This window comes from Belonocnema kinseyi, chromosome 10 (genome assembly GCF_010883055.1).
Source record: "Belonocnema kinseyi isolate 2016_QV_RU_SX_M_011 chromosome 10, B_treatae_v1, whole genome shotgun sequence".
In the NCBI taxonomy this organism is placed as follows: domain Eukaryota; kingdom Metazoa; phylum Arthropoda; class Insecta; order Hymenoptera; family Cynipidae; genus Belonocnema; species Belonocnema kinseyi.
The window spans coordinates 3,550,322-3,567,366 of NC_046666.1; the positions used below are offsets into that span (position 1 = coordinate 3,550,322).

The following is a 17,045-nucleotide window of genomic DNA, read 5'->3' on the forward strand; positions in this document are numbered from 1 at the left end:
TCGTCGACTGCAATTGATAAATTTTAAACCAAAAACATGAATTTTTAACGAAAGAGTTTAATTTTGAACAGAGTATTTTTATTTTCAACGAAAAAGATCAATATTCAACTCAAATGAGGAATAGTTAACTGGAATACTTGAATTTTCAAACGAGAAGATTAATTTTAAAATAAAAGGATTGATTTTTGACCAAAAAAATACATGCATTTTTTACAAAATAGTCGAATTTTTAATTAAAAAAGACAAATTTTCAAACCAAATAGTTGAATTATGAACTAAAAAATTATTATTTTCAACTGAAAATGGAATATTAATATTTTTAGTTAAAAAATTAATTTTAAACTAAACGTAAGAGTTTTTAACTAAAACAATGAACCTTCAACTGAAATAGTGGAATTTTCAAACAAACAAAAATTACTAAAGTGTTGAAAATGCACTTTTTTTCATTGAAAATTAATTATACTCCATTAAAATGTATCTAGTTCACTTTTGTTTAAAAATGTATCTTTTTTGGTTTGAAGATTTAACTATTTTGTTTAAAATTTATATATTTTCTTAAAAATTCGTATTCTTTTTTTATTTTTTAAATCCATTTTGTGGTTAAAAATAAAGTATTTTATTGAAAATTCGTCTTTATTCGTTGAATCAAACTGATTTTGTTTCTATTTAAGCATTTTTTTATTAAAATATAAATTATTACATTTTTTGTTAAAAAATAAACTTTTAAGGTTGAAAATTCAACTGCTCGGTGAAACTCAAAGAATTTTCTTCAAAGTTCATTTTTTGGTTAGATTTATCATTTTAGTTGGAAGTGAATTTTTTTTCGTATAAAATTAACATTTTTAACTGAAAATTTACCTACATAGTTGAAAATTCAATTGACTAGTTGAAAATTAATTTTTCTGTTGTATACAATTTTTGGTTTAAAAGTTAAAAAATGTATACTAAATATTAATAAAATAAAATTTAAACTGAAATCACTTACATTGTTTAAACTATTTTGTTGAAAAGTAATTTATTTTGCTGAAAATAATTTTTGTAAGGAGAAAATATATTTTTTGGTTGAAAATCATGTATTTTTTCTACAAATATAAACTATTTAATTTGTTGTCCAAATTCGAAAAAGTTTAGGTTAAAAATTCAACTCATCGGTTGAATATTCATAATTTTAGTTAAAAATGAGTTGTTTTTTAATTAAAAAGTAGTTTTTTAAACTGAAAATTCAACTATTTTTTTTTCAAAATTCAACTGATTAGTTGTAAATTAATTTTTTTGTTAAATCGTATTCTCTGGTAGAAAATCCAACTGTTTTATAGAAAATTCGTCTTTTTAGTTTAAAAATTCAACAATTTAAAATTCACCTAATTGGTTAAAAATATCTGTATTTCATTGAGAATTCATCTTTTTGGGTAGAAAATTAAATCATCTTGGTTAAAAATACATCTTTTTCGTTTGAAAAATTAACTATTTAGTTAAAAATTCAACTTTTTTTTCGCAAAAACTCATGTTTCTGTGTTGCAAATTCAACATTTATTCTTCCTTAACTTACTGAAAAAACTGTCTTTATTTTAAAATTCGTCCTTTTATTATAATTTGTGTACTTTCTGTAGCCTCTTTTTTCCCTTTCACCTAAAATATTCTTTAATATAATGTGAAATTTTTTTGGTGCTTTATTTTCTCAAATCAGGTAGAATTCTTGAGCAAAAATTCAAACCCAAAGACTTTGAAATTAAAAGAAAACGCTCTATTTTTAGGAGAGAGAATAAAAAAACCAAAAAATTCAACAAACCTGGATTGCAGTCCGTGAGAAGTGAGCAAATCGAAAGCAGAACTTTCGAAATAGTAAGAGCAGGTGACCAATTGTCTTTCAAAATATCTAAACATATCACTCCTTGGCTATTTATGTTGCAGTGATAGATGCGCGTTCGAAATGTGACCTGAATTTTTTTATTATTATTTTTAAAATACAGATTAATTTATTATTAAAAGAATATTTTGATTTTTGATTTTTTTTTTTTTTTTTCGTACCTTAGGAGGTTTGAAAGGATACTCTGGTGAGAAATGAATGTCAAGGAAGAAGACTCCGCCTTCGTATACAGATCCAGGAGGTCCTAGGATAGTGGAGACCCATTCGTATAAATTGTCTCCTTTAGGTCCAGCACTGCAGGAAAAATCAATTAATTACAGACTTCAACCGCTAAAATTCTTTTTAAAAACAGAAGAAAAGACGTCATTTTTAAGCTTTAAATTCTTGGGATTGTAAACCAAAAATTGTATTTTCAACTAAATATGTTATTTTTTAAAACAAATTGTTGATTTTTCAACCAAACTTTCAACCATGAAGATTAATTTTCTAACAAAAAATACGACTTTTCAACATAATACATTCATTTTCAAATAGTTTTAACCATTTTCAATAAAAAATAAACACAAAGTTTCTACAAAAAAATAGAAAAACAAAAACGAAATAGCTACATTTTCAACAAAATAGTTCAGTTTCCAATCAAAGATATTAATTTTCAACTAAAATGATGAATCTTCACCAGAAAAAAAAAGTTTTAAACTAAGTCGAATTTTTAAATAAATAAGTTTAATCGACAACCAAAATCGATGAATTTTGGAGAGAAAAAAATGTTGTAAAAAACAGTTCATTTTCTACAAAAAAAAACTTTCAATTTTACAACCCGAGAATATGAATTTTTAACTGAAAAGTTAATTTTCAACCAAAATAGTCAGATGCTAAACGCACGAAATCAAATTTTCTGCAGAACAATTTAATTTTCACCCCGAAAACGTTAATTGTCATAATGAAAGTTTATTTTCGACCAAATAGTTGAATTTTCTTCAAAATTGTTAAATTTTCAGCCAAAAGGTTTAATTTTCTACTGAACAGTTGAATTTTTAACCGAGAAGTTAATTTTCAAACACGAAAGATGACTTTTCTACCAAAAAAAGAATAATTTTCAATCTAAAGGGACGAATTTTCTATCCAAAAATACGAATATTTAAAAAAAAGCAGTGCATTTTCGACCAAAAAAGATTACTTTTTAACAAAATAATTAAATTTTCTTCAACTAAATATGTAAGTTTTTAAATAAATAATTGTATTTTGAACCAAAAAAAATATACTTTAAACCAAGAATATTAACATTCTATAAAAAGGCTCATTCTCAACGAAATGCATTCATTTTCAAACAAATAGTTCAAAACAAAAATTTCAATTAAAAAAAAAAAAAACACAAATTTTCTACAAAAAAGTTCAATTTCGAATTTGAGAATATTATTTTTTAACAAAATAGTTCATTTTCAAAAAAACTAGTTCAATTTTGAATCACATAGTTTGAATTTTCAACTGAGAAAGAATAATTTTTAAACAAAAACGGAACACTTACATTTTCAGTTAAAAGCAAAATTTTCAACAAAATAGCTCAGTTTCCAATCACAGATATTAAATTTCAATAAAACAGTTAAATTTGGAAGCATAAAAGTTGAATGTCTTGGAAAAAATTTGATTTTCAATCCCGAAAATATGAATTATTCACAAAAAAGTTTATTTTCAATAAAGAAAGATTAATATTAAAAAAGATTATTTTCTACCAAAAAGATTTGTTTTTTTAATCCTAAAGGACGAATTTTCTGTCCAAAGAGACGAATTTTCAACACACCAGTTAAATTTTTAAGCCGAAAAGACAAATTTTTTAAAATATAGTAGAATTTTCATAAAAAAAATTAATTTTCAGATAATAAATTGAATATACTAATTTTTAATTTAATAAAGTAATACATTTTCAATTTTGAACGACATATTTAACGAAAAACATTAATTTTTAAAACAAATATTTCCAAACAAAATTTCAATTAAAAACAAACACAAATATTCTACAAAAAAGTACAGTTTTCAATTCAAGCATATTAATTTCTAACAAAAAAAAGTTAATTTTCAACCAAATTGTGGAATTTTCAAAAAAAAAGTTCAATTTTGAACCACACAGTTGAATTTTAAACTGAGAAAGAACAGTTTTTAAACAAAAATAGAAAAGTTACAATTTCAGTTATGAGCAAAAATTTGAAAAAAGTTGTTCACTTTCCAAAGATATTGATTTTCAATAAAAGAGTCAAGTGTTTAATCATAAAACTTGAATTTGTTGAAAAATTTTTACTTTTAATCTCGAAAATATGAATCTTCAACAGAAAAGTTTATTTTTAACAAAGAAAGATTAATTTTGAGTCAAAAAATATGATTTTCTACCAAAAAATGACGAATTTTCTACCTAAAGAGATGAATTTTCAACAAAACAGTTAAATTTTTAAGCCAAAAAGACAAATTTTCTAAAATAAATAGAATTTTCATAAAAAAGTTAATTTTCAGATAATAAATTGAATATATTAATTTTAAATTTAATAAAGTAATACATTTACATTTGTTAACGAAATTTTTAACAAAATATTTGACGAAAAACATTAATTGTTAAAACAAATAGTTCCAAACAAAATTTCAATTAAAAACAAACACCAATATTCTACAAAAAAGTACAGTTTTCAATTCAAGCATATTAATTTCTAACAAAAAAAAGTTAATTTTCAACCAAATATTGAAATTTTCAACAACAACAAAAAAAACAAGTTCAATTTTAAACTACATAGTTGAATTTTGAACTGAAAAAGTACCATTTTTAAACAAAAATGGAAAAATTACATTTCCAGTTAAGTTTTTAAGCATAAAACTGGAATTTGTTGGAAAAAATTTGACTTTTAATCTCGAAAATTTGAAGATTCAACAGAAAATATTATTTTTAACAAAGAAAAATTAATTTTAAGTCAAAAAAAATTGTTTGCCAAAAAGGATTCTTTTTCAATCCAAAAGGACGAATTTTCTATCCAAAGAAACGAATGTTCAACAAGAGAGTTAAATTTTTAAGCAAAAAAAAAAAAAAACAATTTTTTAAAAATATAGTGGAATTTTCATATAAATGTTAATTTTCAACTAATAAATTAAATATACTAATTTTAAATTGACTAAAGTAATAAATTTCCAATAAAAAAAGATTACTTCAACCAAAAAGGTTTAATTTTTAATCCAAAAGGATAACTTTTCAATCCAAAAAGATAAATATTTTTCAAAAGAATTTGGGAATTCTTAACCAAACAGCTGAATTTTCAACAAAGCCGTTAAATTTTTTAAAATATATTCTAATTTTCATAAAAAAGTTAATTTTCAACAAATTAATTTAATATAATAATTTTTAATTTAATACAGCAATAAACTTTAAATAAAAAAGATGACTTTTCAACTAAAAATGTTTCATTTTGAATCCACAAGAATGCATTTTCTATACAAAAAGACAAATGTTTAACAAAAAAGTTGACGAATTCGCAACCAAACAGTTGAATTTTCATCTAACAAAAATGAATTTTCAGAAAAAAAAAATTAATTTTTAATCCAAAAAGACATGTTCAACAAAAAAATTGAATTTCCCACCAAAACGATGAATTTTTAACAAAATAGTTTATTTTAAACCAAATATTGAAATTAAAAAAGAACAGTTCAATGTTTATCCAAATTGTTGAATTTTCAACTTTCAATCCGTTAATATGAATTTTCAATAGAAAATTTAATTTTCAAACAAATAGTGAAATTAAAAAAAAAGTAGTTTAATTTTCAACCAAAACAGTTAAATTCTGAACCCACGAAAGCAAATTTTCTACAAAACAATTTAATTTTCATTCCGATAATGTAACTTTTCAATTAAAAAGTTCATTTTCGACCAAATAGTTGAATTTTATTCCGAATTGTTAGATTTTCTAGCCAAAAAGACGAATTTTCTCAAAAAAAAAACAGTTGTATTTTCAACCAAGAAGTTAATTTCTAAACACTAAAAATGACTTTTCTACCAAAAAAGAATAATTTTCAACCCAACGGGACGAATTTTCTATAAAAAAAGACGAATATTAAAAAAAGCAGTTGAATTTTCGACCAAAAAAAATATTGCTTTTCAAACAAATAATTAAATTTTTAAATAAATAGTTGAATTTTTAAACAATTATGATTATGCAACCTACACAGATGGTTTTTACCAATTTAAAAGTTTTTGGATATTTACTGGGCATTTTTTAGAAAAAGAAATTGTTGAACAAAGTATTTCAACCAAAAAGATTTTAATTTTATATCAGAAACATTTAAAGTTTCATTTTTAATAAAAAATATACATTTTGAAAGAGACTAATTTTTTTTAACATAAAAGCGAATTTTCTACCAAAAAATGAATGTTTTAATAAAAGAGTTAAATTTTTTTAACATAAAAGCTGAATTTGTTGGAAAACATTTGCCTTTTAATCCCGAAAATATGAATTTTTAACAAAAAAAGTTTTTTTTAACAAAGAAAGATAAATTTTCAGCCAAAAAAGATGATTTTCTGCCAAAAAGGTTTATTTTTCAATCCAAAAGAACGAATTTGATATCCAAAAATGATAATGTTTAACAAAACAGTTAAATTTGCATGCGAACAATTAAATTTTAAAGCCAAAAAGATCAATCTTTTAAAAAATATAACAATTTTCATAAAAAAAAGTTAATTTTCAACCAAAAAGATGAATTATTAACCAAAAAAAATATTATTTTTATTTAAATAGATATACATTTTTAACAAAAAAGTTGAGTTTAAAGCTAAAAGGTCGAATTTTTTCAAAGATAATTGTGTCTTCATCCAAAAAGCTAATTGCCAAGCAAGAAAAACGAATTTTTAACCAAAAAAGATAACTTTTCTACCAAGAAGGTTTCAATTTTTAATCCAAAAGGATGCATTTTCTATTAAAAAAGACGAATTTTGAATGAAATTAATTAATTTTCAATCAAGTATTTAAAAACAAATTTTCAATTAAAAATAAGCACAAATTTTCAACAAAATAATTGGGAGTTCAAAATATATTTCAACAAAAGAGAATTAAAAAAAAATTTTTTTTTGCAAAAACAATTAAATTTTCAAACCGAAAATATGAATTTTCAATCAAATTGTTGAATATTCATGCTAAAAAGACGAATTATCTACAAAAAAATTCAATTTTGAACTCGTGAAAATAAATTTTCATTAAAAAAGTTCATTTTCAACATAATAGTGATGATGAATCTTCAACAGAAAAAAAATAATATATATCCAACCAGGAAACATTTTTATTTTAAATAAAAAACAATTAAATTCAAGCGAAAAAGTGGATTTTTTAGTTTAAATAAGCTGAATCGTCAACAAAAATAATTAAATTTTCATCAAAAAAGTTTATTTTCCACCAAACGGTTGCATTTTATTCCAAATTTGTAATTTTTCAAGTCAAAAAGAAGATTTTTCTGCAAAACGGTAAAAAATTTTAAGCCGAAAATCTAACTTTTCAGACAAAAATTTAATTTTAAATCGAACTGTTTTATTGTTGAACTTCCTACCAAAATGTTTGAATTTTCAACAAGACAGTTGATTTTGAATAAAAGAGGATGATCTTTTAACAGAAATAAAACATTTTCAAAAAAATTATTTATTTTATTTTTTTTAAATAATATAATTTTTGAACGAAAAAGATTAATTTGACCAAAACGGTTAAATATCCTCAACCAAAACAGATTTTTAACGGATTTTGGATTTTTTACCAAAAAAGATGAATTTTCTATCCAAAAAGAGGAATATTAAACAAGCAGTTGAATTTTCGACTAAAAAAAGATCAATTTTCTACAAAAAAAATACGATTTTTTAACAAAAAGGTTCATTTGTCAATCCAAAAGGACGAATATTCTATGAAAAAAAAAAAAACGAATGTTCAACAAAACAGTTAAATTTTCAAGCGAAGAAGACAAATTTTTTAAAAGATAGTGGAATTTTCATAAAAAAAGTTAATTCCAAACTAACAAATTTAATATACTAATTTTAAATTTAATAACTAATAAATTTTCAACCAAAAAAGATGACTTTTTGACCAAGAATGTATAATTTTAAATCCAAAAGGATGCATTTTCTATACAAAACGATGAATTTTTAACAAAAAAGAAGATAAAATCAACTATAAATAAATCAGAACTGTATGAAAACATATAAAAATAGAAATATTGCGAAAAAACTATTCTATTTGGTGTTTAAAAGTTAGTTTTGTTACTAAAAAATTTAGGTATTTTTATTAAAATACGTCTTTTTTAGAAGAAAATTAATCTTGTAAGGAAAATTTAACTATTTTATTAAAAATATTGTTTTTTGGGTTGAAAAATAATTTTTTCAATTGAAAATTTTCAAGAAAGGTCCGCAAAGTTAAATTTAGTGTTTTTCGGTAAAAAATTTATTTTCTTGGTTAACAATATTTTGTTGAAAACTCGTTCTTTGTTTGATTGAAAAGTAATTTTTTAAAGTTTTAATTTAATTATTCGACATTTTGTTGAAAAGTGATATTTTATAGTTGAAAGTTAAATTATTTGGTTAAAAATGAAAATGAAAATTCATTTTCTTGGGTGAAATATTCATAATTTTTATTAAAAATTTATGTTTTTGGTTAAAAATTTATTTATTTTGTTAAAAATTTGTCTTGTTTGTTTGAAAACATTTGTTTAACTGAATGTTTAACTATTTTATGTTAGATTTAAAATTTACCATTGGAAAATTAAACTATTTTGTTGAAAATTTATATACGTATTCAGTGGAAAATGCGTCTTTTTTGGTGAAATATTAACATTCTTAATTACAAATTTATTTCTTTGGTTAAAAATAAAACTGTTTTCTAGAAAATTAATTTTTTGGATAAAAAATTTTTTTTTGGTGTTAAAAACTGAAATATTTTGTTGGAGAATAATCTTTTTTTTTGTTGTTGAAAATTCAACTATTTAGTTAAAAATTCGCGTATTTTGTAGAAAATTAATGTTTACGTTTGAAACTTAATATTTTTGCTTGAAAATTCGTCTTTTTTGGAAGAAAATTAAATTTTCTTAATCTATTCGGTTTTTGGTTTAAAAGTTATCTTTTCTTGATAAAAAGTTAATTTTTATTGTAGAAAATGAATGTTCGTTTTTGAAAATTCATTTTTTTCGGTGAAAGATTAATAATTTTCGTTAAAAAAAATGTAGCTGTGACTGAAAATTTATTTATTTTGTTAAAAATTTGTCTTTTAGATAGAGAAAAATCTTCTTAGTTGGAAATTCATCTTTATGGCTAGAAATTCAACTATTTGGTTAAAAATTCGGTTTTTGTGCTAGATTTATCATTTTCTTTGAAAACATATTTTTTTTTTTGGTAGAAAATTTATCTTTCTGGTTAAAAATTCATACATTTTGTTAGAGATTTATCTTTTTGGTTAGAATTTCAACCAATTTGTTAGAAATTCATTTTTTTCTAGACGAAATTCAAAAATTTTAGTTCAAATTATGTTTTTTCTTGAAGACTTAGAAGAAAAATTTTTTTAATCTATTTTTTTAAGTTTGAAATTGAACTTTTTAATTAACAAATCGTCATTATCGTTTGAAAATTAATTGTTTACTAAAGAAACGTACTACTTCACCTTTGGTTTAAAATATAAAATTCACCTTATTTGTAGTTGAAGATTCGACTTTCTTGATAGAAAATTAATTTAAGCTAACCGGGATTTATATTTGGGATCCGGAATTTTTTTCTTCTATCGCAAAATCAATTTTTTTTCAACTTTATCAAACAAAAATGTTCACATTAATGGTGATAATTTCTTGAGATTTTATAGAAATTATCCTTCAAAATGGTCCCAGGAAAAATTGAAAAAGGTTTATTAAATATTTTATTTAACTTTTGAGTAAACATTGCAATTTGCACTTCTTTTGCAATATCTTGTTAAAACATTGATAAAACGACGTCAACATGGCTTATTTTTATAAAGGAATTCTGATAGCTTTCAACCTATACAAGAAAAAAATATTGTATCTCTCACATAATTAACATTAAAAGAATTAAAAAATCATCGATAAACGATTCGCGTCATACTCGTGATCGACAATGTAGTTTGGCACGTGTAAATAAATTATTGTTTTCCTTGCGACATCACTTTTGTATGTCTATATTATGTTAAAATTTTAATTTCTGTACGTTCGAGATAAATAACAAAAAGAAATCTTCAATTTTTTTGAAAGGAATTTTGAGCTGGTTCAGAAAATTTTCGAAAAGAATTATAATTAGTTATGTCTGCTTTAAAAAAAAAGTATACTGAATTATAATTCAGACCTAGAACAGTGTGTTCTCGAGCAAAATTATATTTTTTAGTTGGAAAAGGAAATTTTCGAAAGCGAATATATGTAATTTTGAATTGGGTCTGAGAATTTTCGAAAAAAAAACAAATTATAATTCAGATCTGGAACAAGGAAATTTAAAAATTATAATTCTAAATGTTGTGAGAATTTTCGAAAAGAAATTATAATGCATATCTGAAAAAATTAATTTTCCAAAAGCTTACAATTTTCAGTTGGAATAGGGAATTTTCGAAAAGAATTACGATTCTGATATGGAACAGGAAAATTTTTTGAAGAATTACAATTTTTGATTGATTCAGGACATTTTTGAAATTAATTATAATTCTGAGTTAGGAGAGAAAACTTTAAAGGAGAATTTCGAAAGCAATTAATTATAATTTTGAATTAGATCACAGAATTTTGGAGGAAAAAAATATAATTCAGATTTGGAACAGTAAATTTTTCAAAAAACTTAAAATTTTCACTTGGAACAGGGAATTTTCGAAAAGAATTAGAAATTTTGATTTGGAATTTTCGAGAAAAATGCTAATTTTTAGTTGGATCAGGAAATTTTCGGAAATAATTATTAGTAATTTTTTTTCGATCCGAGAATTTTTGAAGAAAAAAAAAGAAAAGATAATTTAACTCTGAAGCAGTAAATTTTCCAAGACTCACATTTTTGATTTGGAACAGGGAATTTTCGAGAAAAAACAAAATAATAATTTAACTCTAAAACATTACCTTTTTCAAGAATTAAATTTTTTACTTGTAACAGGTAATTTTCGAAAAATTACGATTCTGACTTGAAACTGGAATTTTTCAAAAGAAAAAAAAAACATAATAATAATAATAATGATTCAGGTCTGGCACAAGAACATTTTTTCAAGAAATACGATTCTAATTTGGAAAAGGGAATTTTTGAAAAGAATGATAATTTTGGGTTGGTTCAGGGAATTTTTCGTAAGAATTATAATTAAAAAAGAAGTACCATGAAGTATAATTTTGATTTGGAACTGTGCATTTTCGATAAAAATTCTAATTTTTAGTTGGATCAGGAAATTTTCGGAAATAATTATATGTCATTTTTAATTGTGTTAGAGAATTTTCGAAAAAAAAAGATTCATTCAATTTCCGAAAAAAAAATATTTCAGGCCTCGCACAGTGATATTTCCAAAGATTTCCATGTTTTACCTAGAACGGGGAAATTTCGAAAAGAATAATGATTTTGATTTGGAAAAGGGAATTTTTTAAAAAGATGATATCGATTTTCGAGAAAAATTATAATTTTTAGTTGGAAACGGGAATTTTTTAAAAAGATGATATCGATTTTTGAGAAAAATTATATTTTTTAATTGGAAAAGGAAATTTTCCAAATAAATTAATATTTTAGAAATAACGATTCTGATTTGGAACAGGAAATTTTTTAAAAGAACGATAATTTTGAGTTGGTCCCCGAAATTTTCCGAAAGAATGAAAATTTTCGGAAATAATTATATGTCATTTTTAATTGTGTTAGAGAATTTTCGAAAAAAAAAGATTCATTCAATTTCCGAAAAAAAAAATATTTCAAGCCTCGCACAGTGATTTTTCCAAAGATTTCCATTTTTCACCTAGAACGGGCAAATTTCGAAAAGAATAATGATTTTGATTTGGAAAAGGGAATTTTTTTAAAAGATGATATCGATTTTCGAGAAAAATTATAATTTTTAGTTGGAAAATGGAATTTTTTAAAAAGATGATATCGATTTTTGAGAAAAATTATAATTTTTAATTGGAAAAGGAAATTTTCCAAATAAATTAATATTTTAGAAATAACGATTCTGATTTGGAACAGGAAATTTTTCAAAAGAACGATAATTTTGAGTTGGTCCCCGAAATTTTCCGAAAGAATGAAAATTTTCGGAAGTAATTATATGTCATTTTTAATTGGGTTAGAGAATTTTCGAAAAAAAAAGATTCATTCAATTTCCGAAAAAAAAAAATATTTCAGGCCTCGCACAGTGATTTTTCCAAAGATTTACATTTTTCACCTAGAACGGGAAAATTTCGAAAAGAATAATGATTTTGATTTGGAAAAGGGAATTTTTTAAAAGAATGATATCGATTTTCGAGAAAAATTATAATTTTTAGTTGGAAACGGGAATTTTTTAAAAAGATGATATCGATTTTTGAGAAAAATTATAATTTTTAGTTGGAAAAGGAAATTTCCCAAATAAATTATAGTAAATTTTGATTTGGAGCATAGAATTTGCCGAAAAAATTAATATTAAAAAAATAACGATTCTGATTTGGAACAGGAAATTTTTCAAAAGAACGATAATTTTGAGTTGGTCCAGGAAATTTTCCGAATGAATGATAATTTTCGAGAAAAATGCTGATTTTTAGATGGATCAGAAAATTTTCGGAAATAATTATATGCAATTTTTTTTGGATCCGAGAATTTTTGAAAAAAAAGAATTATGATTTGGCTCTGAATCAGTAAATTATCCAAGACTTAAATTTTTGACTTGGAACAGGGAATTTTCGAAAAAATTATGATTCTGACTTGGAAATGAAATTTTAAAAAAATATATAATTCAGATCTGGAAGAGCGAATTTTCCAAAAGACTTAAAATTTCCACTTGGAAGGGGGGAATATTCGAAAATAATTATGATTCGGATTTGGAAAAGGGAATTTTTAAAAAGAATTATATCGATTTTCGAGAAAAATTATACCTTTGAGTTGGAAAAGGAAATTTTCCAAATCAATTGAGTCAATTTTGATCATAGAATTTCCAAAATAAAAAAAAAAATATTTCAGGTCTCGCACAGTGAATTTTCTAAAATATTTAAATATTTTGCCTGGAACGGGGCAATTTCGAAAAGAATTCTGATTCTGATTTAAAACAGAAAATTTTTGAAAAAAAAAATGATTTTAATTTTCGAGAAAAATTATTATTTTGAGTTCGAACATGAAATTTTCCGAAGCAACTAAACGTAATTCTGAATTAAATCAGAAAATTTGCTAGACAAAAAAACTATAATTCAAATCTACAAGCAGGAATTTTTAAACAGAAACTTGAATTATATAGAAAACCTAAAATTAATCATCTAGTAGACTCTGATTAATAATTCAGAATTAATTAAAACTAAAATTAATAATCTGTTTAGTTATTTTAATATAACAAACCTGCAATTTGGTGGTGGATCCAAAGTAATCTCAGCCAATTCCTTTTGTATCCTGAAAAAATTATTTTTTCATTGTTTTTGGAAAATTTCTCTTTATAATTTCGCCAAATTTTTTGCTGGAGCGATTTACAGGCATCGGACTCACTTTAGAGATAAAAAATAGTGTAAAAAGTGTCAAAAATGAAAAAAAAAGTGGCATAAAAATTCTTCGAATATAAAAAATGCACTTCGATCTAGAAATATTTAAAGTCTTATTATTTAATCCATAAAATATCAAAATTATTATTTATTTATCGCTAGCCTCAGTCTCTCTATTACAATTTTTTATTATTTTATTCAAAATTGAATTTTTTTGTTGAAAATTGAATTTTTTTTGTAGAAAATTCGTATTTTCGGATCTAAAATTCAATTATTTGGTAGAAATTGCAACTATTTGGTTGAAAATTCAGATTTATAGAAAGAAATTTAATTTTTTTGGTCAAATACAACTGTTGATTTTAAAGAACATTTTTTTTGTGGAAAGTTTACCTTTTTAGGTTGAAAATTTAACTCATCTTAACTACTTTCTTAATTTTTAGTTTTTTAATATTCATAACTTTAGTTAAAAAATTTTTTATATTCCCTTTTTTGTTGAAAATTTATATTCTTGGATTGCAAATTCAACAGTTTTTGTTAAAAATATGTATTTTCGTCCTGAAAATGAAGTACTTTGATGGAAAGTTCAACTGTTTGGTTGAAAATTTCACTCCTTGGTTGAAAGTTCAAATAATTTCACAACATTTTGTTTTGAATTCCCCTTTTTTAAATGGAAAACTCATATTTTTGGGTTGAATATTTCACTGCTTTGTAGAAAATTTGTGTTTTCGACTCAAAAATCAAATCTTTTGGTAGAAAAATTAACTATATAGTAGAAAATTTATGTAGTTTGTTGAAAATTCGCCTTTTTATTTAGAAAATCATTTTTTTTTTTAAATTCTACTGTTGAGTTGAAAATTAATATTTTTTAGTTAAGGATTCAAGTATATTGGTGAAAATTCGTTTTTATTTGTTAAACCCAGCTGTTTAAAAAATTTTTAAATTAAATTATTTTTTTTTTTTTAAATATCAAATATTACATTTTTCGTTGAAAGCTCATTTATTTTTAAATTAAAACAAATTCGTTGCTGTTTTAATATTCACTTTTTTGTTGAAAATTCATATTCTTGAGTTGAAAATCAAACTGTTCTTTTTTTAAATTTATATTTTCGTCCTGAAAATTAAATACTTTGATAGAAAATTTAACCGTTTGGTTCAAAATTTATGTACATTCTTGAAAATTCGCCTTTTTTTGTAGAACATAAATTTTTTGTTAAAAATGAAACTGTTGTGTTGAAAATTAATTTATTTTAGTTAATAATTCAAGTATATTGTTAACAGATCATTTTTCTTTGTTAAATCCAGCCGTTTTTTATTTTAAATTAAATTATATTTTTGTTAAAATAGCAAATATTAAACTTTTCGTTGAAAATTTATCTTTTTAGTTAAAATTTTTTTTTACTTGTTTAAAATTCACTTTTTTGTTGAAAATTTATACTATTGGGTTGAATATTAAACTCAGAAAATAGTTTGGTAGAAAATTGAACTATTTGTTTAAAAATTGATGCATTTTGTTGACAATTCATCTCTTTCGGTGGGAAATCCATTTTTTGCAAACATGCAACTTTTGGATTAAAAATTTATCTTTTTAGGTCGAAAATTCAAATACTTCATTAAACTTTACTTTTTTTGGTTGAAAATTCATAATCTTGGTAAAAAAAATTGTTTCTTTAAAATTAATTTCTTTTTTTTTTTTAGAAAATTCATCTTTTTAGGTCGAAAATTCAAATACTTTATTAAAATTTAATTTTTTTGGTTGAAAATTCATAATTTTGGTTTAAAAAATTCATATTTTCGATTCAAAAATAAAAAACTTTGTTAGAAAATTTAACTATTTGGTTAAAAACGTATGCATTTTATTAATAAATCGCCATTTTAGGTAGAAAATCAATTTTTTTGTTCAAAATGCCACTGTTGGTTTGAAAGTTGATCACATTAAAAATTGAAAAATAATTTTTTCAACTTAACTTTTCTGTAAATAGAAGCTTTAAAATTTTATTTTCAAATCTTGAGAAATCTAGTAGTGATTTCAAATTTCTCCAAATTCAAAATAATTTTTGAATTTTCTTTCGGAACTTTTAAATATATTTCAAAATGAATTTTTTCCATAACTTTTAGAAAATCCTGCAAATTTAAATTAAAAAAATTTAATTTAAATTTTAATAATTATGAAAGACTTCGAAAGAATCAAATTTTTTTTAAGACTCTTTGGAAAATTGAAAAATTATTGTAACAGAAAGTTTAAAAAGATTTTAATTTGCAGGATTTTCAAAAATTGTAGAAAATCGTCGAATAATTTTAAAATGTATTTAAATGTTCTGAAAAAAATTTTAATACACTTTGTTTAAATCACTTGAAATAATTTCAAGTTTTTAATTAATTTTTAATCTTTTCAAAACTACTAAATATCTCTTAAAAATTACTCAAATTTTTTTCTACAAATAATAAGTGTTCAATTGTTATTTATGCGTCAAAATTTAACAATTTCAAGTTAAATTTATTTTTTTTGTTGTTGAAAATTCGTTTGTTTAGTTAACAAAATTTTTTACTTGTTTAAAATTCACTTTTTTGTTGAAAATTTATACTCTTGTGTTGAAAATTCAACTGTTTTGTCCAAAATTCGTATTTTCGACTCAAAAATTAAATACTTTGGTAGAAAATTTAACTATTTGTTTGAAATTTTATGTATTTTATTGATAATTCATCCTGTTCGAACATGCAACTTTTGGGTTAAAAATTCATCTTTTTAGGTCGAAAATTTAAATACTTTATTAAAATTTGTTTTTTTTTTTTTTTAGAAAATTCATATTCTTGGATTGAATATTCAACTGTTTTTATCAAAAATTGGTATTTTCGACTCAAAAATGAAATAATTCGGAAGAAAATGTATGTATTTTGTTAATAATTCACCTTTTCAGATTTAAAATAAATTTTTTTTTTGTTCAAAATATCATTTTTAATTTGAAAATGGATCTCTTTAGTTAAGAGTTTAACTACTTTTTTTTTTTAAATTAAATTTTTTTTTTATTGAAAATAATTTTAGACACAAATTTTGGTTTGTTTAAAAATCACTTTTTTAATTGAGAATTCATATTTCTGGGTAGAATATTCAATTGCTTTGTAGAAAATTTATATTTTAAAAATCCAAAATTAAATCCTTTGGTAGACAATTTAACTATTTGGTTGAAAATTGATGTATTTTGTTGAAAATTCTTCTTTTTTGGTAGAAAAAATATTTTTTTTGTTAAAAATGCAACCATTTCGTTCAATATTAATCTGTTTTAGTTGAGAATTTAAGTATTTTATTGAAAATTCACCTTCTTTGATTAAATCGAACTGTATTTTTTAGTGTAAATAAAAATATTTTCGTTAAAAAGTCTATTATTACATTTTTTGTTGAAAATGCACCTTTTTAGGTGGAAAATTCAACTATTTGTTTGAAACTTAAACTACTTTCTTAAAATTTTCATTTTTCCGTTCAAGATTCATAAGCTTAGTTCAAATTCGTCTTTTTTTAAAATTCAAAATT

At 22.3% G+C, this 17,045-nt stretch overlaps 1 protein-coding gene across 1 annotated transcript in view; it reads right to left on the reverse strand.

Moving 5' to 3' along the window:
• LOC117181976 (ubiquitin-conjugating enzyme E2-24 kDa) overlaps positions 1–17,045 on the reverse strand; it is a 24,471-nt gene that overhangs the window by 5,089 nt on the left and 2,337 nt on the right. The window contains exons 2-4 of the mRNA XM_033374999.1: positions 13,383–13,433; positions 2,029–2,161; positions 1,790–1,937 (exon numbers count right to left, since the gene is read on the reverse strand). Of these exons, the coding sequence (XP_033230890.1) occupies positions 1,790–1,937; positions 2,029–2,161; positions 13,383–13,433 (332 nt within the window). The remainder of the gene's footprint in view (positions 1–1,789; positions 1,938–2,028; positions 2,162–13,382; positions 13,434–17,045) is intronic.